This window comes from Sinohyriopsis cumingii, unplaced genomic scaffold, assembly GCF_028554795.1.
Source record: "Sinohyriopsis cumingii isolate HCF-2022 unplaced genomic scaffold, ASM2855479v2 utg000837l, whole genome shotgun sequence".
NCBI lineage: Eukaryota > Metazoa > Mollusca > Bivalvia > Unionida > Unionidae > Sinohyriopsis > Sinohyriopsis cumingii.
The window spans coordinates 238713-261269 of NW_028315936.1; the positions used below are offsets into that span (position 1 = coordinate 238713).

The 22557-nt window shown below is 34.9% G+C and overlaps 1 protein-coding gene across 1 annotated transcript in view; it reads left to right on the plus strand.

The window, feature by feature from the left end:
• LOC149773176 (complement C3-like) overlaps positions 1-22557 on the plus strand; it is a 519398-nt gene that overhangs the window by 136973 nt on the left and 359868 nt on the right. Inside the window, exons 4-6 of the mRNA XM_089946681.1 lie at positions 3440-3513; positions 14958-15092; positions 18463-18505. Of these exons, the coding sequence (XP_089802807.1) occupies positions 3440-3513; positions 14958-15092; positions 18463-18505 (252 nt within the window). The remainder of the gene's footprint in view (positions 1-3439; positions 3514-14957; positions 15093-18462; positions 18506-22557) is intronic.

Genomic DNA, 22557 nt, shown 5'->3' on the forward strand with positions numbered 1-22557 from the left:
CATGGGTCGGTGGTTCTTTCCGGGGTTTTCCGGGTTCATCCTCCACCATTATTATTTGACGCCATATATAGCCTATCGTGTGCTGAAAATGGCATTAAACCCCACAACAACAACAACAACAACAGTACTAAGATCATGGAAAGTTTCAGCTGCAAAGAGCTCTTCCAGATTACTAACAAGCTAATGTCAAGGAACAAATCTATACCACTTCCACCAACTACCTTCTCTCTAGTTGACATTCTAGACCTGTTTGCAAATTTCGTCTGTGACAAAGTACAAACCATTAGAGTTAAGCATAACAACACAATTTCAATTGGCTCGTCGTCACCATACAGTTGGGATACAAAATTTCAGCGGCAACCATTACGAACATTTGAACTTGTCTCTATTTAGTTAGTAAGTACAGTGTTGATGAAGAGTATATCAAAGTCATGTGAACTTGATCCAATTCCAACATCACTGCTGCTTGAGTGCTTAGATACAGTATTGCCTTCACTAACTGATGTTATTAATACCTCGCTCTCATCGAGGGAATTCACATCATTTTTCAAAACTGCCATTGTAAAGCCTCTGCTGAAGAAACCATCACTTGACTATACAATTTAAAGAACTACGGCCCAGTTTCTAATCTCCCATTCATATCAAAGAATCTTAAAAAAGGTTAATCTATCCCAACTTGTATCTCACCTGAATTTAAACAGTATTTTTAGCAATGTACAATCTGCATATCGCCCTTGCCACAGTACTGAAACTACTCTTCTAAAAGTAGTTAATGACATTCTCTCTGCTTTGGTTAGCGGAAAGATTACAGTCCTCACTCTCCTTGATTTGTCTGCAGCATTTGACAAAATATACCATGAAATTGCCCACTGAACTTATACATAAAGACACAGTGATCACATTCAAGAGGGCTCTCAAAACTCTCTTATTTCGACTGCAAGACCAAACACCCAAACATACAAATCTAGCCACTCAGCTGAAGTTGATGCTACCATCCAAGGTGTAGAGAGGTGTAGTTCTGATGTGAAATCTTGGATGACAAGTAACAAGCTACAGATGAATGATGATAAAACTGAGACCATTCTGGTCGCAACAAAAAGACTTTCTCAGTCACATCCTTTACCTCAAACAATAAATATGAATAACACCAACATTACATTCACACAGTCATAAAGAAACCTAGGTGTCACTCTCACGGTGCACCAACATGTCATAAACATATGTAAGGCTGCATATCTTGTGCTGAAATCAGCTCCATTCGTAAATATCTTTCAGTTGATGCCACTAAAACACTTGTATGTTCATTAGTACTTTCTTGACTGGTCTATTGTAACTCAGTTTTGTTTGGTTCATCTCAATATCTACTTCAAACTTTAAAAAGTTCAAAACACAGCTGCGCGGATCATATTCATAGTACCACGATAAGAGCACACCTCCCCACTGTTCTGTACCCTACAATGGATATCCATTCGATCCAGAATCAATCACAACATTTGCTATCTGTACTATGTTTCAATGACAGACTCCAGTCCAACATACCTCTCCCACCTCACCCATGTGTACACACCAGCAAGATACTTACGCTCCTCTTCTGACAATCGTATACTCATTATTCCCACTATGAAAACGAAGTCATACGGACAATGTTCTTTTGCATACCAGAGCCCAGCAACGTGGAATGAAGTGCCAACTGAACTTAGACACAAAGACACAATAATCCCATTCAAGAGTGCTCTTGAAACCAACTTATTTCGACTGCAAGAACAAACCTAAAGACCTAATAACTTTCCCTGCCTTAAATATTTACCTCATGTTTTTATGTTTTCTAATGTAATGGTGTTTGTTTTCTGTAATAATATCATTACATATGTGTTTCATGCTATAGGTGTTGTCTAATGTTTTAAAGCGCTTAGAGTTTCTAAAGATGAGGCGCTATACAAAGTCCTCATTATTATTATTATTATTATTATTATTATTATTACTATTATTATCAATAATACATATTATTTAATTAAGGAAAGTTATAGTCATAAAATGTACAAAAGTATCCCACATTTCAACTTGAAATGCATATCAAAATGTTTTTTTCTAAATGTCAACATGAATACCCACTCCATGACCTTCTTGAACCTGTAATACAGAAAATCATATTTACTATTTAAAAAAAAAATTACAATCAAACAAATATATACATTATATAAAAGATGGAAATGTACACCTTTAAACAATTCTGCATCTTAATCCGAATTTCAAATTTTGCAACAAGTTGTCCCGCACATACAAAATCGTCTGCTACCCAACGTGTCAACGGGATTCTCAAGACATTTTGAGGCATATAGTCTGTTTCTAAATTCTTTAGTGTGTTTTCCCCATAAACAAGACGTACACACGTTATATCCTATTCATTGATATTTCTCTTCCACATAATAGCTTATTTTTGTTATAAAATATTGAACCTTACTATATTTTGTTTCATAAGATCGGTCAAGTTTGCCTAAAATCTCTTTACATATACAGTATTGGAATTGTTACGTGGCATTTTGTAGAACTAGCTATAAACCTGACCTCATTACTCGACTGAGCAGCTGACAAAAACGTATTTCATGTATATTGCCTGATGAATAAATATTACATATTTTCAAAGCTGAGCGCAGCATAGGCTGATATAACGCGAAACATGAAAATACAGGGGTGATCCAAAATTAATATAATTTTGAGCAGAGTATTCTGGTGAAAATTGTCTCTTTGCAAATGACAAGCATTGCAATATTTTATTTTTGTAAATCGGTCAAATTCAGTGTGCGTTACACTTCAATATTGGAGACGGAAATCTTAGGTGCACGGAAATGCCCGACAGCATTGTAATTATGAATCCCCAGCTATCAGTCAGTCACTTATGCTAGCATTCAGTCAGTGGACAAGCCTAATTTGATTGGGGCTTTCCAGTAATGGTCAGAAAGGCCTTGATAGTTTTGGCTTGCTTACTTATTAAAATATGCTTTGTGGTTCTCTGCATATGTTTGTTGCAGGAACATAATGAAATCTGGCAACCAAAGGAACATCATTGCTTAAATATCTATTGTTCTGATTACGCATCTTTAATTGTATAATTTATATTTGTGTAAAAAGGCTCATGTTGCTTTTTCTAAATTTGTTAAATCTGCTATTTTCAGTTTTGTTCCGAGTTAGCAGTTATTCTTTCATGCATGTTCAACATCTATGAGATAATGTTTAGGTGTATATTTCACATTTGGGTACATTTGGCATGTATGCACCCATATATTTCAAATTCTGTCATTGTGACATGCGTGTCAACTTAGTTCATGAATATTAAGTAAATGCAGTCTCTTCCTTCTGTCCATGTTATGTTACTGAAGTAACAGTTTCGTTTCAGCAATTATCAATGTAATGAAATAATTGTATGACCCTCCATTTTCAGCTTACATCAGGGTAATGCCATTAGATGAGAATTTCAGACCTGCAGAAGGAAAAAATGTTACAGTGGAGATCATTGTGAGTACTGGTATCTGCAATAAATCTGTGATGTAGTGTGTTTGTGTGTATGCATTTGTGTGTGTCTTTGGTGTACTGTTTTGAAAGTTTTCTGAAACATCTTAAATACATCTAAGTCAAGTAGTCATCTTGGGGAAGGAGACTAATTGATTGATGTATACTGGCATATCAGCACAGGAAGGGCTATTGACTACAGAGACAGTAAAGAGATGTCCCTTACTCAGAGACACACCACAGCATTTGAATTGACATGATCTGGGATGGACTTGAACCAGTATCTCAGTGAGAGTCTGGCACACTTAAAACACTCAGTATCATACAAAAGACATAACTTCTGTACTTTCAAACTGTTGGATGCATTTAACATTATTTCTAAAATCGATAATAAGACCCTTTGGTGATGTTGCTGTGTAAAATTAACAGTTAATTGATGGGAGAACTAAACTTGGGCATGATTGACTCAATGTAAGCAATTTAAGCATTTTTGCCACAATGACAATTTGAAACTATTATATAAAATAATAGATGTAAGGTATTTATATTTTAGCCATTTTAAAAAACTCAGGGAAAGTATATAGAAAATGAAACTCCACTCAGAAGCTTTCCACTGCTCATGATTCCACCAACTTGTACCTAAGAAGTAGTTCATTTTTTGATACTGGTTAAACTTAATGAAATCTTTACTAATGCATAGCTGGAAATAAGGATTTCCCCTCCCCACTAACCTGAGTGATAACTAAAATAAGAATTTTACTGGTCCTGTCTAAATTTCAATGATCCTGCTAAACTCAAACAGAAACTAGTTCAGTTTCTAATTGGACATTTGCTATTCATTTACATCAGCTCAAAACAATAACAAATGTTATTTCACCGAGACTCATGAGAAGTTGAAAGTTCATTTAAATTATTTTGTATCTGATTCATCATCAGATATAGACGCCCAAATTTGGGGAACCAACTTATTTTATTTTCACCTATTCCTCTGCCATTATATATATAGGGAGCTTGAATTGTGTGATTCCAGGAATGGTTCATGAACATGCATATACCCATCAACGAATTAAATACACAGCACACTTTCCCATTTCTCATGATACTTGGAGCATTACGTTCACAACATCACAGCATTTCTTGGGTCACTCTGCAGCCATTTGTGTTCATTTTCCCAGCATTCTTGGTACTTTTATAGTCACTTCTTTAGATCATATTTACTTTCTCTTTCTGTGTCTGTCTCTCTTTTTGACATTTGATTTATTTCCATTTTGGTGGTGGCTGCACATCTTGCAAATACTTCCAATGCATTGAATGTTTATTGGCAACGAGATACATTTTCCAAGAGTACACCAGCTTAGTTCATGTGCATGAAGACTGTTGTGACAATAATCACACTAATTTACATGATTAGTGGATGGGTGGTTTAACACTTGCCCATCCAAGATTTTCAATCTAGCGTGTTGAATTTCTTTCATAAGCTAATACAAAAATAGTGAAGGTCCTTACGGAAAATGATTTTGTTTCCGAAAATACCCATTTGTTGAAATTACATAAGGGTTCGCACAATCTTGAAAAGTGCTTGAATTTTGGTGCATACTTTGAAAAGAGGTTGAATTAGTTTTGTTTACAATAGAAATGGAAATTGATATTGCCAAAACATGTGAAAGTGCTAGGAACTCTTATGACAAGAGTGAAAAGTACAAAATAATAAAATATAGATGAAAGAAATGAATTTAGAATACATTTTGCTTGAGCATGAGAAAGTTGAGATATCAGAAATTGGGACAAATTTCTTAGTACTGTACTGCAGTAAAACCTGTCTTGAGAGACCACTGCTATGAGAGACCGCCTGTCTTGAGAGACCAGGTTCTCCATGTACAGATTTAGAGATTATATAGTGTTATAACCTGTTATGAGAGACCACCTGTCATAAGAGACCATTATGTTTTGGCAGAAGGGGTGGTCTTTCAAGACAGGTTCCACTGTAGTTGGAACAAAATACTCAAATGAGGTCTAAAATTGTATGTTTAGTACGTGGCCCAGAATGCTTTACTGCTACCATTTCACCATAGTTACTATAGATTATTTTACAAAAATATGCGGTATGGCAGTGAATTTATTTAGGGCCAGGAATCATCAAATCACCTTTAAAAGTCTTATTTAGCTTTGACAACATTTGTGTCCATACTGCTTAGAAATAAAATATGCTTCATCCTGAACGTAATATTTATTAAATTGTCTTTAAATAAATATAGCAGCTGAAGCAAGCCATCATTAATGAAATATATGACTTTGTATATTCATGTATGTATGTGATGTTTATAGATGCTTACAATGACTAAATTGGTGTTACCTACCTTCATGCTTTGTCTTTATTGATACATGTATCATGCATTGAGTGTTGAATATCCATATGCATTAAGAGACCTTAAGAAGGCGTTTAAAATTTAAATAAATTGTCAAATTTTGAGAAATGACAATAGAAAATTCAAAATGGAAAGATACTGTATCATTGTGATCAAATTTATCTGTCATCAGAGCAAGTAAGATGTCTTAAGGATAAACGTAATCAGACCAAACTTGCTATTTTCTCATGCCTAATACTTTTTATAATGATCTTCTGATGTGAGTTGTGCAGAATGAAACTACTGTGCTGAGCAGTATGCTTATTATTCATTTTTAAGTATGGACTTGCCTTCCTCATGTGTGGAATATTGAAAATAGAATTTATTAAATGTATTGCTCTTAAAATTAGAATTTCCTATTATGATGACATACCAATTTTTAAAGCAATATCTAGATTAAACAGATATTCCATACTCATATAGCAAACTGATATAGCAAATGGCATTTATACACTTAGACAGTTACCACCTTTGCTGTCTGTGAGACAGTGTGATTGGGACTTATCAGAAAGTGTTATATTTCTTCCTCTTCATCTCTGGAACATCCATGTGTTCCAAGCAGGAGGCTACAGCACTGCTCAGTGTACAGAAGTTGCCTAGAGAGGTGTATTATAGTTACTTCAAACATTTGCACTAAAGGTGTGATCTCTGAGGAACTTCCCTGAGTAGGAATGTTGAAAGGTCCAGATAGTAAGCTCCTTCTGCCTGATGAAAGGGAAGTACAGTTATCATCTCCTGCTAGTAGACCTTGAATTAAAGCAAGATCCTTTTTGTCTGCATCAAGTTCCCAGAACATAGACTCTTATGTAAGGTATACATCATCTGACTCATTAGGTCAGGATGATCTGTCGCAGGAGACCAAACACAAGGGGCTGAGTACAGGGCAGGGATCACTGGGAAATGTATATAGTGACAGGCATATAAGGTCTGTAATCTGTCACTGGTCCTCATGTACTATAGGCAACATGTTACCAGGTATTGGAGACTTATCAGTGGCTGATGTTCCATGTGATATGCACTGTTCTTCTGTCTCCGGGAACTGTACAGTCAGCATTGGGAGTCACTGGGCACATGCTAACCTCTCTTACCGAGGGACCTCCAACAATGAAAATAATCCACTTAGACATAGAGAAAACCGCGGGGTGGAGTAGAGTAGGGTACTGGGTTGTTTAATAACTGAATCTTCATTTCACAATCACATCGATAATGTTTATTAATACTGCACTTTTTCTAATGAAATTGTTCATTATAAATAACATTTATTTTCAAAATGTTCAACATGTGAAAGATCATCCATATCAATACAATCAGTACACTTTGAGATGTGATTACTGTGGTGAGATCAGCACATAAATACAGGAACAGACAACCAATACAATGCCATCAGTTTGGTAGCTTTGGACACAAAGCCAAAACCAACACTAGATTTATGGAATAGGAAAATGTCAATGAGGCCATCTCAACTCCACGGAAAGGCTCTGTTCAGGAGGAGGACCAATATATCTATCAAGGATGAAACTGCACTTGTATGTTTGATTGCTAAATGGCTGAAAGCATTAGATCAGGGAGAAATCGTAGGCACTATTATGGTTGAGTTTTGTAAAGCTTTTGATCTTGTAGACCATTAAATTTTGCTTAAATAAACTAAAAATCTATCAATGCAGTGAAAAGTCCCGAAATTTGTTTACTTCTTATTTATCCGATAGAGTTGAAACAGTATCTTTAAATGGTCAACTTTCGGAAACTAAACATATTAATTGTGGAGTACCAGCGGGTTCTATTCTTGAACTTCTGTTATTCATTCTATTTATCAACAATTTGCCTCTCAAGATTGGAACTTCAATTTCTTCCACTACCTCTATACAGATGATACTACACTGTCTGAGATGGGCAAAACCAAAACGGTACTTGAAACTAACTTACAAGATGCTCTCAACAGGCTTCAAGTATTGTACAAGGAAAACAGTATGATCATAAATATAGAAAAAATGAAAGCCCTTCTATTTACAACACAACAAAAGAAAACAAGGCTAGATAGCGACAAACTCCAGGCTCTGTTTGACAATGTGACCTTAATATGACCTCTCAAGATAGAATTATTGGTGTCTTTGTAGATGACAAGCTTATTTAGTCTATTCGCATTAAAACTGTTTCAAAAAAGGTTAATTCTTATTTTTGGCTACTTAGAAAAACCAAAACTTACATTCCTCTTCAGAATAGGGTCATATTTTGTAATTTGGGGTAATACCTCTAATTCAAACATCACAACACTCCAAAAGAGGGCTTGCCGTTTAATTATAGATCAATGTATAGACAACATTCAGGGTGCAATGAATAATATAAAGTTTTAACAATTAATGATACAAGTTTTTTTAGAAAGACCAAATTGATATATAATGTATCCAGAAAAGCCATTCTTGTCTATCTAAGCAATATCTTTCACCAAAGAGATGATGGTACTCCAAATTTAAGGTCCATATGAAGTAAAAATTACATTATACCAAGGCCAAAGAAGGAAGTGTTTAAAAAAACAATGTTTTCAATACACTGGTCCACTTGAATGGAACAACATTCACAATGACACAGGGCAGGCTCCTAGCATTTCTTCTTTTCATAATCAATGTCTCAAATCGATGAAATCTTTAGAAACTTGAACAGTTCTAGTACAAAAAATACAGCCTGCTTTTCTGTAATTGTGCATCATTTTCAATGTTGAATTTTTCAATGCAGGATGATATTTTATGTTTCATATATGTTTATGTGTTCACAGATGCCTGAGCATGTATTCCAGGCTTGATAATTTGAATTTTAAAATTACTAAATTATGTAGTGTCATGTTGTATATACTGTATATACTGTAATAACAGATAGCAAACCTCAAGGTAGATTATTATTATATTATTATTATTATTATTATTATTATTATTCCAACTAGTTTCAGCAACCATCATGTAACATGAAAACATTATAAGTATTCTTTGTATTATGTCACTGCTTTTTGTTTTATTGATTAGTATGGTTCCCAGAGTGGTATTAAATAGTATGCTGCCAGGTCGGAGTCAAGGTGTGGGGGGACTATACTAACTGTTGATACACCTCCAAAGAAGATTCCTTTTATTTAAAAACTAGCAGCATTTATTTCGTAAGACAATTCTTTATGTCGAAACTCAATTTTGTATTGTTCACTTAGTACACGTATGATGTGATTTCATTGGAAGTAATAGTGAAACTTCTTAACATACTTGAGGATATCTCTAAGTGCCAGTTCAGGATTTCTCTGAAACTCTTTTGCCCATGATGGACCGTATCTGTGAAAGCAAGTTCTTTATTCGTGTTGCTCGGTTTCCTTGGTATCTTTGATCACAGTTATGAATGAGTCGGTTAATGTAAGGTAGTTTATGCTACATACACAATAGCATTTATAAGTGATTGATTGATCAACTGAAGTGAGTTCACCCGACATATGACCGGGGCCGCTAAATTTTAAGTATGTTGGATTTGCGTGCGTTTTAACTTTTCTTTTATAACGACCTCCTTTCTTTGATTCAAAAGACATAATGTGATTTTACAAAGGAAGCCAGCTTTTAATTCAGTGTAACAATACAAGAAACACTTCTGCAAATCAGATACCAAACAACGTGGTCGGAACCTAATTAGGTTCTCAGATAAACTCTTGCAGTCTGCCCATCAATAATTGCTTAGTACCATTCTGAAATTCATATTTTCAGTTTGATTTCAGTCAAACTTGAATTTGTATTGATATTATCAAAACATTGGATTAGCTGATAATGAATGAGATCCATGCATGTTAATGAGGTGATTAATTGATTAACCTTTTTAACACTCTGGAGAAAATATTTCTGATTCAATTTTGATAAAATGTGTAATATATGCTAACATAATTAGCTTCTCAGATGAGTCCGATAATAAATGAAATCCACACATACTAATTAGATGATCTTGCATCAGGTTGGCTGAATGTGTTACCCCATCTGGAAGCCATATTTCTAATCTAATTGTGATCAAAATTAAAATATGGGCTTATGTCATGGAAATCTTAGATGGGTGAGATTCAGACATATTAATGTGGTGATCTTGCATCTGATTGGCTGATCTTGCTGCCACTGTTGAGGCCAATATACAGTAGCAGTTTGCATATGAAAGCATTTTTTCTTTTGGAGGAGTGGGTGTAAACTAATTTTAATTATGTACTATTTAATTGCCATGACATAATTTTAATTATGTAATGTTTAATTGCTATTACATAATTTTAATTATGTAATATTTAATAGCTAGTATTGCCAATTCCATCCTTTGTCCTGATCTGATGTCGTTTCAATCTTGGTTAAATTTTACTAAGTCTAATGTAATGTTTTTGAGATACTATATCCCACTGCGGTGGTGTGAACAAATCTTTGAAACGTTACAGAAGTAAATTGGACATGTGTCATGATGAGACCTATGTATCACCACCTGACTACTTCATTGGAGCATAATATTTATTTGAACTCTTCTGACTTGTATCGTACCAGGCCTGAAAAGAGAGTCCAGTGTGTTTCTTTAATCTTATAGATCACTAAACTGCATGTAAAGTAAGCAAAATATACAATGGAGATTTTAGAATAAACTGAAATTTGTGAGCACAAGAAAACAATTGGAAATTATATGTGTCATTTGAACCAGTGAACATGTATTCAAGTTAATATTCATCTTCAAAATATATGACGTTTTGAGAAATATATTTGCTAGAGTACCTTTAACCATTGATAGGTCTGATAACTAATTGGGAACACCGGCTGTCATAACGGTAATAAAGTTTGGATGTTAGGTTTGATCATTTGCAAAGCATTTAGTACATAAATAGCTTGCAAGGAGGTTGAGTGCCAAGCAAAATGAAAGATATTACCAAAATGGAGCTACGTAAATATTTTGTAGTGGAAATAAACAATTATTAAGTAAAAGAGTTAATGTTAATGCATCAGCTTCTGATACAATACTGCATTTTGGCAATCAGTGTCTCTGAGAACTTGGCAATACATGTACAGTATATATCTTATCTTAACATTTTGGCAGTGTCTTAACCAAAATCTTAACAGTGAAAGTAAATATATAATGTATCTTTTTAGCAAATAAGAAAGAAATATATTATGCATTTTATCTTAACTTCGTTTACTGGTTTGCAACATCTGAGTTAATAATAATAATAATAATAATAATAATAATAATAATAATAATAATAATAATAATAAGAAGAAGAAGAAGAAGAAGAATGTATAGCGCCTAATCTTTAGAACTCTAATTGCTTTACAACATTAGACAGCACCTATAACATAAAAAACATACAATAATGATATGATTACAAAAAGAAACATCATAAAATTAGAAAACATTTTTAAAAAAAACATGATGAGAATATTTAAGGTAGGAAACATTATTAGGTCTTTAAGTTTGTTCTTGCAGTCGAAATAAGTGAGATTTGAGAGCTCTTTTGAATGTGTTTACTGTGTCTTTGTGTCTAAGTTCAGTGTGCAATTCATTTCACGTTGCTGGGCCCTGGTATGCAAAAGAACGCTGTCCATATGATTTTGTTTTCATAGTGGGAATAATGAGTATACGATTGTCAGAAGAGGAGCGTAAGTATATTGCTTGTGTGTACACATGGGTGAGGTAGGTATGTTGCACTAGAGTCCGACAGTGAAATGTAGCACAGAGAACAAATTTAGTGTTTTATTCTGGATTGAATGGATAGCCAGTGTAGGGTACAGAGCAGCAGTGAGCTGTGCTGTGATCGAGGTACTCTAAGTATGATCTGAGCAGCTGTGTTTTGAACTTTTTGAAGTTTCTGGAGCAGATATTGAGATGAACCAGACAGAATTGAGTTACAATAATCCATTTTTGAAAGGACTAATGAACACAAAAGTGTTTTAGTGGCATCAATTGAAAGATATTTGCGAATTGAGCTGATGCGTCTCAGCTCAAGATATACAGCCATGCATATGTTCATGACATGTTGGTGCAATGTGAGAGTACTGTCCAAAGTAACACCTAGGTTTCGTACTGATTGTGTAAATTTAATGTTGGTGTTGCTGATATGTATTGCTTGAGGTAAAGGATGTGAATGAGAAAGTCTTTGTCTTGTGATCAGAATGGCCTCAGTGTACATAATGAAGAGAACAGGTCCAACAACAGGCCCCTGTGGAACACCACAACATAGATCAACTGGGCTGGAGTGTAGTCCATTTGCAGATACAATTTGTGTCCTGTTGACCAAGTAGGACTTGAACCACAGTAAGGTTGTATCATAAATGCCAAATACATGCTGGAGACGGTGAAGTAATATATCATGGTATATTGTGTCAAATGCTGCAGACAAATCAAGGAGGGTTTGGAGTGTAATCTCTCCGCAATCCAACTCAGAGAGAATGTCATGAACTACTTTTAGAAGAGTAGTTTCAGTACTGTGGCAAGGGCGATATGCAGATTGTATATTGCTAAAAAGACTGTTTGAATTTAGATGAGATACAAGCTGGGATAGAACAACTTTTTCTAAGATTTTTTATATCAGTGGGAGATTAGAAACTTGGCGGAAGTTCTTTAAATCGTTATGGTCAAGTGTTGGTTTCTTCAGCAGAAGCCTTACAATGGCAGCTTTTAAAAATGATGGGAATTCCCCAGATGAGAGTGAGGTATTAATAACATCAGTTAATGAAGGCAATGCTGGATCTAAGCACTCAAGCAGCAGTGATGTTGGAATTGGATCAAGTTCACATAACGTTGATGTACTCTTCATCAAGACTGTTCGTACTAACTACATACAGACAGGTTCAAATGTTCGTAATGGTTGCCGCTGAAATTTTGTATCCCAACTGTATGGTGAAGACAAGTCAATTGAAATTGTGGTGTCAAGCTTATCTCTAATGGTTTGTACTTTGTCACAGAAGAAATTTGCAAACATATCCGGAAGGCCGACTGGAGAGAAGGTAGTTGGAAGTGGTGTAGATTTGTTCCTTGACATTAGCTTGTTAGTAATCTTCATGAGCTCTTTGCAGTTGCAACATTTCATGATCTTAGTAGTGTAGTGGGCTGATTTCACTGCATGGACTATATTTGTGATATTCTTCGTAGAGGCTTCATAGATTTGTTTATGAATAGTGAGTCAGGTGGAAAGCCAAAGCCTCTCAGCTTTACGGCGGTCTCTTTTAGCAGCGCGAAGCTGGTCCCTAAGGCTGCTATACCGTGGAGAACACTTTTGAATTGATACTCTGCACTTGGTAGCTGGTGCATGTTTGTCAAGCAATGAACGCAGGCAGTTATCGAGTTGTTCTGCGGTAGGAGGTAACCAAGTTGTTAAGTTAGCTTGGATGTCGTGCATTAGTTTGGTTCTATTTATCATACGTGGGTTTCTCTTGGTAGCAGATAATGGTGGAGGGTTAGGGACTGATACGTCAAGATGGCAGTATAATGCATAGGTGATCTGATGCAAGGTCATGGGATACCAGGGAGGTCCGTAGAATGTTATCATCATTTCTATGAAGAATCCAGTCTAAAATGTGACATGTTTATGGATGGGTTGGTTAACTGACTGTTTGAGGTTGAAAACATTAATGGAATCTATGAGTTTTGATGTATTTGGGTTTCCGGGACAGTCAAAGTGAAAGTTGAAATCTCCAAGAATAACCAGGTTGCCACCTATTGAATTTCCATAGTACAGGAGATTCGGAAACTGCTCCAAAAAGAGATAGTCACCCAGGTTATTTTTTTTTCTACTAGGAGGAGGCCTGTATAGGCAGAAAAGAATGGACTCACCTTGACTCCAGTGTGAGTGTGGTTTGGACTAGTTCAAACGATGTGTGGTCGAAATTGAATGTTGTTGTGTGGTTAAGACGTTTGATCATGGTGTTCTTTGTGATGACAGCAATTCCACCTCCGCGAGAATTACAGGGGAACGACTTGATGGAGTAACCAGTGGGTGTTAGATCCGCACACATTGCCTGATGTTTTTAGCCATGTTTCTGTCAGTGAAAAGACGTAAATATTCTGGTCGTTGATAAAATAAACTATTTCTGTGCGCTTTTCCGGTGGTCCTACTGACTGGGCATTGAATAGTGCAATACGCAGAGGTATCTCCTGGATAGTTGACACAAAGGTTGACGAATTAATAGGGATTTGATTAGGTTATCTAAATTAACGGTCGATTTTTTTAAATTGATGAGCCTAAATAAGGGAAATAACTGGAATTCTTCTTCCTGTTCTATGCCGGCCAGCTTTGAAACAACGTTTCTTTTATTGCTTCTATTTACATTTAGGTAATGATGAATGTAGTCCCAGTTCGTTTAGTCTAGAGCACAATGTAGTGTGGAGAGCCAAAGAGTGATCATTTAAAGCAATTAATGAGAGTCCATAGTAGCATAAACGGGTTGACTGGCGAGTATCACGTGATGGCGGTTTGTTCAAAAACAGTGGATCAAGACAGCTGAGAAAGAGTCTAATTACTCTCATTTCCAAAACAAGGAGATGAAGAAACACATACGAATTTGACAGTCAATACATAATGAACACAATAAAGTAGATGAAAACAGGCAACATGCACAAATATCATGAAAACGGCAATGAAAAAACGGAACAGCTGCTTCAAGCCGGTTAAGCGATAGCAGCCATCTTGTTTTCAATAAGATGGTTAATGTTGTCTGCGGTCTGTCATGCATCATTTGTCAGAGTTATGTCCCTTGAGTTGACACTAAGTGCAGGGTAGATGTAATTGCAATGACGAAATGTTATTAATTTTGTATTTTTGATTAGTATTGTAGACATTAAATATTTCTCACAAAACACTGTGCAGCCTAATTCGTTGAACTTACCACCTGCAAAAAGATTTAAATAAGAATCAACTATTTTGTGTTTATATACCAAGTTTATTTGGTTCCATTGTTACATAAATCACTGAAATGTAATGTTTTTAGGCAGTAGTTACTCATAAAGGCAACATGTAGATAAACCCTTAGCACTAGTTTCACATGTATTAAAATGAATGTGCCATTTTTGCAGGATCCACGTGAGGTGATAATGTCAAGGATATCTACCAAGTTTGACCATAATGACAAATTCATCAGAGACGATATGATTTTGGACAGTCTTGCAGCGAAAGGAATCTGGACTGTCAGGGCTAGGTTTGGAGATGAGGTGAGAATAATCTTGGAACTAAAATGAATCCAGATTGATTAGGCAAACAGAAAAAATCCCAAAGCCCCACGATAGCCATGGTTACTTTAACCTGTTCAACCCTATTTTTTTAATTTTTATTGCCGACAAATCATTGAAATGGTTTTAACTTGACCATGCCTGTTGGTCAAGTTTGCAAATTATACAGGATTAAATTTACGACAGCTAGTAACCAAATTATACAGGACGAAATTTGTGACAGCCAGTAACCAATATGTCTTGTATTTTGGTGAACTCAGGAGCTTAAGCTAATCTTGACTTTCCTCTGATTATTTCCAACTAACCTTTGTATCATTTGATTATTTAATCTTTGACTTCTGACCTAAAGAGATGAAACAATATGTTTTAACTGTTATGAATGAGAAGTTAATCATCTGGTTATTGATATCAGTATGATACCGTCTGATTCGGGGTCTTTTAATTTAGATATATCTTGTGTAAGATGACTACCGTGTGCCTCTAGCACATGATTTAAGCTAATTTCAGTATTTGGAATTTGCAGATGCATTCCAAAGTTAACTATCTTAATATCTAACACGGGGTGAGAAAGGTAAGAGAATACAACTCCAGAGAATGTGCTAGCCATCACATTTATTGAAAAAGAAGTTAAAATCAATTACTAATACAGAACAATTTTTTTATTACTGATGTATGATAAAATTGTGATATAACCAACTGATCATGCTTTGAACTTTTAATTTCTAAACAAGTCTTAGGTTTGGGCTGTTGGAATAGACTTGCATTGTATGCACTGCAATGAATGATGAAAGGGGACAATACAGATTGTATATGGGTTTGTTTTATATACCACTAGAAACCAAGTTTTGTAAAAATATTGAATGACGAAAGGGACAATGCAAATTGTATATAAGTTTGTTTTGTATACCACTAGAAACCAAGTTCTTGTACAAATATTGAATAATGAATAAGACAATAAAAATTGTATATGGGTTTGTTTTATATACGCTAGACCCAAGTTTTTGTAAAATATTGAATGATGAAAGGAACAATACAAATTTTATATGGGTTTGTTTTATATACCACTAGAAACCTAGATTTGTAAAAATATTGAATGATGAATAAGACAATTCAAATTGTATATGGGTTTGCTTTATATACTGCTAGAAACTAGGTTTTTGTGAAAATATTGAATGATGAAAGTGACAATACAAATTGTGTATGGGTTCGTTTTATATCCTGCTAGAAACCACGTTTTTGTGAAAATATTGAATGATCAAAGGGACAACACAAATTGTACATGCATTTGTTTTATATACTGCTAGAAACCAAGTTTTTGTGAAAATAATGCAGCTTAACAACATTAAGTTTCTCAGTCAATATTACAAGTCAAAACTTCTTTTTCCACAAACAACAAAAACATTATCATTCAGAAGTTATAGTTCTTTTGAAAAATCAGTGCTAAAACATAATATTGAAGCTCAATACCATCCCTGCTGGCCATTGTTAATAAGTGTATCCATTGACTTTCAGAGTAAAAATGTTACTCCTTGGCTGGTGCTTGAACATAGATTCACAAAAAGTGACGAAGAAAGTAATATTTTTCAAACAAATCAGCTTGGTTTAAGGCATGAACAAGCACTGAGAGCACGGTCTTGAATACGGTATAAATGACAATTTTGCAATTACAAACTTACAGTGTTTCTATTTTTAGGTATCTAAGGAAAACTCAGGTCAAACTGAATTTTCTGGAAAATATCAAATTCCTAGTAAACAAAATTACATTACATTGAAATGTAAAGAAAAAAAAGATTTGAAAAGCCACAAACAATCAAATCAAATCTAATACAACTTAAATCAAATAAAAATTAAATCAAATATATGTAACAAATATCTCCTTTGTTTTAACGCACTTATTTTGTGACAAGGCAAAATATTTTCATTCAGCAGTTTACTTTGAAACATTGAAGCGCGACATTGACTACTAGCCATTAGGAACTGCAAAATTCAAGTCATTGAAGATTCTAATCTATCTGCATATTATGCAAAGGTGTTGGGTGGAGTTGTAAGCTGAGAGTGGGATTATGCTAAGGTGTGGGGTGGGGTTGTAGGCTGGGAGTGGGGGTTTTCTAAGGTGTGAGTGGGGTTGTAAGCTGGGAGTGGGGTTATGTTAAAGTGTGGGGTGAGGTTGTAGGCTGAGAGTTGGGTTATGCTAAGGTGTGGGATGGGGTTGTAGGCAGGAGACAAAGAGAAACATACAGGATAGAATATAGCTTGAATAAATACACTTGTTCCAATTGTTAGAAATGAAAGAGAAAAGTCTGGATGTGCATCATTAACATTGTACTTTTTTCTAAATTGAAGTCAAACGCTAGAGTTCGGTTCTACACAACTTTGAGAACTTAACATCAAATGCATTTCTTGGTCCATTTTTGTTTTTTTACAAACTAATATAATTATAGTTCAAAGGTGTGTGGTGTTGCTATATTTTTATTCAGCAGTTAATGTTCAGTTTTGAACATCAAGCATGAAATTACACAGTAGTTGGTACATATATAAACTGTCCTGACTGACTGGAGATTCAAACCCAGGTAATTTTCTATATTCTATATACCTGATTTCTGTCTTAGGAATCCAGAATGACTGTACTTAGAATTGCTAAGTTAACATGCAGGCTTATCTGATGTGTCTGTTACACACATATGATCATACCACCAACTTTGCAGACTTATGTTTTGTCATTTGGTGATTTATGCATGGTCAAGATGGTATAGGGGTTGGTACATGCATCAAAGGTGATAGGTGCTGTTTACCCCTGGACCTAGATTGGAATTTGTATAGGATAAATGAAAATTCTGTAACTTGTATGATAATGTTATTTAATCATTCTGTCAATATTATCAACCATTTTCTTGTAGAATTCAGAGATAGCATTTCCAGTTCTGTTTGATGCATATTTGTAACTTTATATAATTAATTATATGTCTTGATTTCTGTCTTAGGAATCTGGAATCGCTGCATTTAGATGAAACTTAATTACTAGGTTGACAAGCAGGCGTGGCTGTTATGAATGAATGCCTACACTAGAGACTTTTTAGCATCATTTTTGGTGATGTGTGCATAGTTGAGATGGTATAGGGGTTGGTGTGTACAGGTAAGGCAATAGGTACCATTTATTTTTGGACCTGGGTTCAAATCTCTATAGAGTATGAATAAACATTTTCTACCCTGTATGATAATGTCATTTATCCTTGCTATTTCAAAGGCATAAAGCCATGTAGGGCAAATTTATTTTGGGGTGGCATTTGGGGTCAGGGCAAGTGGTTTGGCAGTGAAAATATGTACAGTAAATATGCTGTGTATTTTTTTCCAGCTAGAGACAGAAACCAGTGCTTTCTTTGAAGTGAAGGAATATGGTAAATATGCTAATTTTAGTGTATTAATACTATACCTGTGCATGATTCTCTCTACTCCATTGCTGCCAAATAAGTGTCTCTGCTGTCCAATTTTGAATATTTTCCCTAATCCAACCAACTTGGTGGACATGTAAGTGTCAAACAAAATAGTTCTTAACACTTCGCCCCATTACTTTGTATTGTTGTATTGACTTTCTAAGTTCAATCTAATATTTGTCTTCATTGTAATTTGAACTAAGTAAAATTCTTCATAAATTGTGCTAACATATGCTTTTGCAAAAATGTAACGTTGCCAATGCTGATTGGGGCACTATGGATGTCTTATCTTCAGTGTTGGATGTGAGTAGTTATTGCACAATCCCATAATGCCTAAATGGAAGTGATTGGTTTTTAAAATCTCCTGAACGTATGATGCTTTTTTCATAATTTATATTGAATAATTTGCTTGACATGACATGATGGTGATCCTGTATGTAGTACAGAAGAGTAATTTGCCTAATTCTGGTTGATTCGTTTGACACACCATCTTGTACTTATATCCGTGAACTGCACTGCCTTTAAATAAGTGACAGAATGAACTTTACAAAGAAATATTTATTTACAGATGAATACATTTTAATATGTTAAATACATGAGACAACAATTTGATGAAAACCGTGGACCCGAATTGTTACAGTCAACCTCATATGGTCATTTGAAGCTTGTAAAACCCATTGCTTAACAATTCAGATGTAGTTTCAAATATTAAAAGGCAAGTTTATTGAATTTTTTTGACCACATCAGTTAGATCAACCCCTTTATTGAATGTTTTAAGGAAATATACCTGATATATTTAAAGTGTGATTTTCATTGATTTCTTCATGTTATTATATCTTTGTAAAATCCTCTTTTTGTTGTATCTGATTACGGGAAATCTTTTTTTAAAATATACACCGGCAATTCATTCCTAACCCCCATATGTCACATGTAACCTTCATTGATATCGAGTCAGAATTGGCAGGTAATATTATAGGTTGGTAACTAGTCAAGTATGAGTCTTCTGGTTGGTTAGAAAGTCACGTTGTTCTCACAACAGGTATCATTAGGTGACGGCTAGTCGGATTAAGTTTGGAACCTTTCCCCCAAACTGCAGTAATTAGTATGTATTTTTCACATCGACATAGTGTTTGATGGGTAATTAGTGTGGGCTTTTTGTTCAAACATGGTGGGTGAGAGCTATCTGTAGTCTTACAATCACCAGAAGTGTGATGCGGTAGTCAACAAACTTGTGTTACGTTATGCATATATTTTTTTTATATGGCCAATCAAAAATCCCATTCCTTTTGGAAAGAGCCTTGTTGTAGCGCAATGTTGTTAGCTTTGCTGCACCCACCTTTACATTTCCAGATTGTTAATTGATGACACTAAATGGCAGCCTGCCATATACAATGCTGAATCAAAATTACTTCGCATTAATTGGATGATATTGTTTAGGGAAGAAGCATATATTAGTTTGGAAATAGTTGTTTATGAAAGAATCAAGTACTTTGTTTCATTTCTATGAGGAAACTTTGCAGATGGATTTGTTATTTTCACTTATATTTGAATCAACAGTTATTTTAACTCATTAACTCCTGAGCCAAACAGCTAGGCATTCCCCTACATCATACGTGCAGAGATATCACCTACAGCAGTGTTAATCTTACCAGTGTCTGTATCCCAGAGACTTGCTGTGAGAGTACTCGGCTTGCATATTTTTACAAATGGAGCTACTTGCAATAAATGATCTTTTAATTAAGCTAAAATGTGGCACAGCAGTTCTCAATAACACTGCTTACAAAACTGTATAAATATCATGCTGCATGCAGAAACAAAACTCATGCATAAAGATAAAATAAATGATTTTCGTACCAATTCGTTTCTCTTGCCAGGAACAATCCATTCAATCCATTATAGATTCAGACTTAATACACCACTCCTCAGATAACTTGCGCCCTGATAACTCGCGAAACCGCTTATAAAGTGGAGGCAGGCGTGGGTCATATTTTTTAAACCAGAAAATATCTCAAACATTGATCCCTATTTGTTAAACTTGAAGAAAATTGCGATCAAAATTAGTAACGGAAACTGTGATTTATCACTCGTTTTGAGGTTGAAAATGGTAGATAGGACCTGGAAAATTCAATCAACACAATGAAATATCAAATTTAAAAATAGTTCATTAAAATATGTACATTTTCTTTCCAAACGACATTCCTAGTACACCGCAATTAACAATATGTATATTAAATCAATGATAATGTCATTTATGCTGAGTGGAGGCAGTACTTTAATATAAAAAAATACAAATTTAATAATTATTTTATCAATTGAAATTTGTGTTCTAGTTCTGTCTTTTTGTTCCTTTTAAGTATGATCGTCATAAACGCTACGTTTCCTCTTGTAATTAAACGTAAAATGCGTCAATCTACCTTAACAGCTATGTCTGCGAGCGTTTCTCTGAGAACCTAATCAAGTGCCTACCGTGTTCTTATTACTGACTTCCAGAAGTATTGTTGTATTGTTGCACGGAATTAAAAGCTGGCCTCCTTTGTATTATCACATTAACTATGTATTTTGAATCAAATAAAGAAGGTTGAATAAAGGGAACGAAAATCCTACAAACTTAAAATCTAGCAGCCCCAGTCATATGTCAGGTGAACTCATTTCATTTGATCAATCGAACACTTATAAATGTTGTTGTGTATGTAACATAAACTATCTTAAATTAACCGCAAAGAGTTTGATTTTACAGACACGGACCATTGTGGGCAAGCATGTTGCAGGGAATTCTTGAACTGGCACTTAGAGATATCCTTAAGCATAGGATGATAAGTTTCTTTATTACTTCCAATTAAATCACAACATCAATATTGTACTAACTGAACAATACAAAAATTGAGTTTCGATGTTCACGATTGTCTCAAGAAATAAATGTCGCTTTTTTTTCAAAGAAAGGAATTTTGTTTATGTTGGACATTTTGATAAGAAATGTTATTTAAACAGAATCACAAACAACTTCATTAGAAAAAGCGCATTGTTAAAAATTATTATCCCTAATGCCTCCACCACCACCCCCCGTTTTCTCAATGACAAAGTGACTTTTTTCTTCAATTTTGGAGGTACCTCGGTAACTCGCGCCTTGCATATAGTGCAGTCTATGTTTGTGGACCCCGTTGTGCGTGAGTTATCGAGGGAGAGGTGTAATTAACACTATCAACACATGAAATTCATTCCATTTTATGTACACAGAAATCCCGCTTGTCATCTCTCTTGCAAACTTAACCTCATGTGAATACTCTGTCAGAGTCTGTTTAGTAAAAGTCTACTCCCAGTGGCTGATTCTCGTAATTTTTCATCATTTTCTAATCTAAATATTTCCACTATTTTTACCACTTTCGAAGCAAGTTTTTTTACTATTGTTCAGCAATGTTCACTCTAACTATGTAAGCAAAACTTGCATTGGTTGAAATGCCTGCATAATTGGAAATGGCTTGAAATCAACTAATGGTTTGTGTCGATTTAACTCGTCCTGCCGGATACAGGCTTAGACTAATACTGCCACTCAGATTCGGCGCTCGGGAAACAAGCTAGGTAAACTGCACCATGTTATTGTGGCACTCGGGAAGGTAAAGTATGATGAGTTATAGTGGTGGCAATGATTAATGAGTTAATCAAGTATTTTAGATGAAATTGCATAATTTAATCTAAGAAATTATGTGTACTGCAAACACCTGAACAATTTTGGACATAGATTACTCTCATATGTTTTGTGTATTGTAACAAATCAGCCCAGCATTTCAATACATTTTCTAAATATTTAGCAATACTTTGCTTTTATTTCTTAAATATTTAAAAGTGCAAGCCTTTAGAGTGCATTATTTCCCTTTGAAGTAATGCACTCTCTCTCTCTCTTTCTCGTGAAAATTAAACAGCCAATGAAGGAAATTGGTTGGTTGTCTTCCCAATCAGTAATTTTAGATGTCACTGCAGGCAAATAGGTCCCTTGTCCGGAATGCTTTGATTTAGCTCAC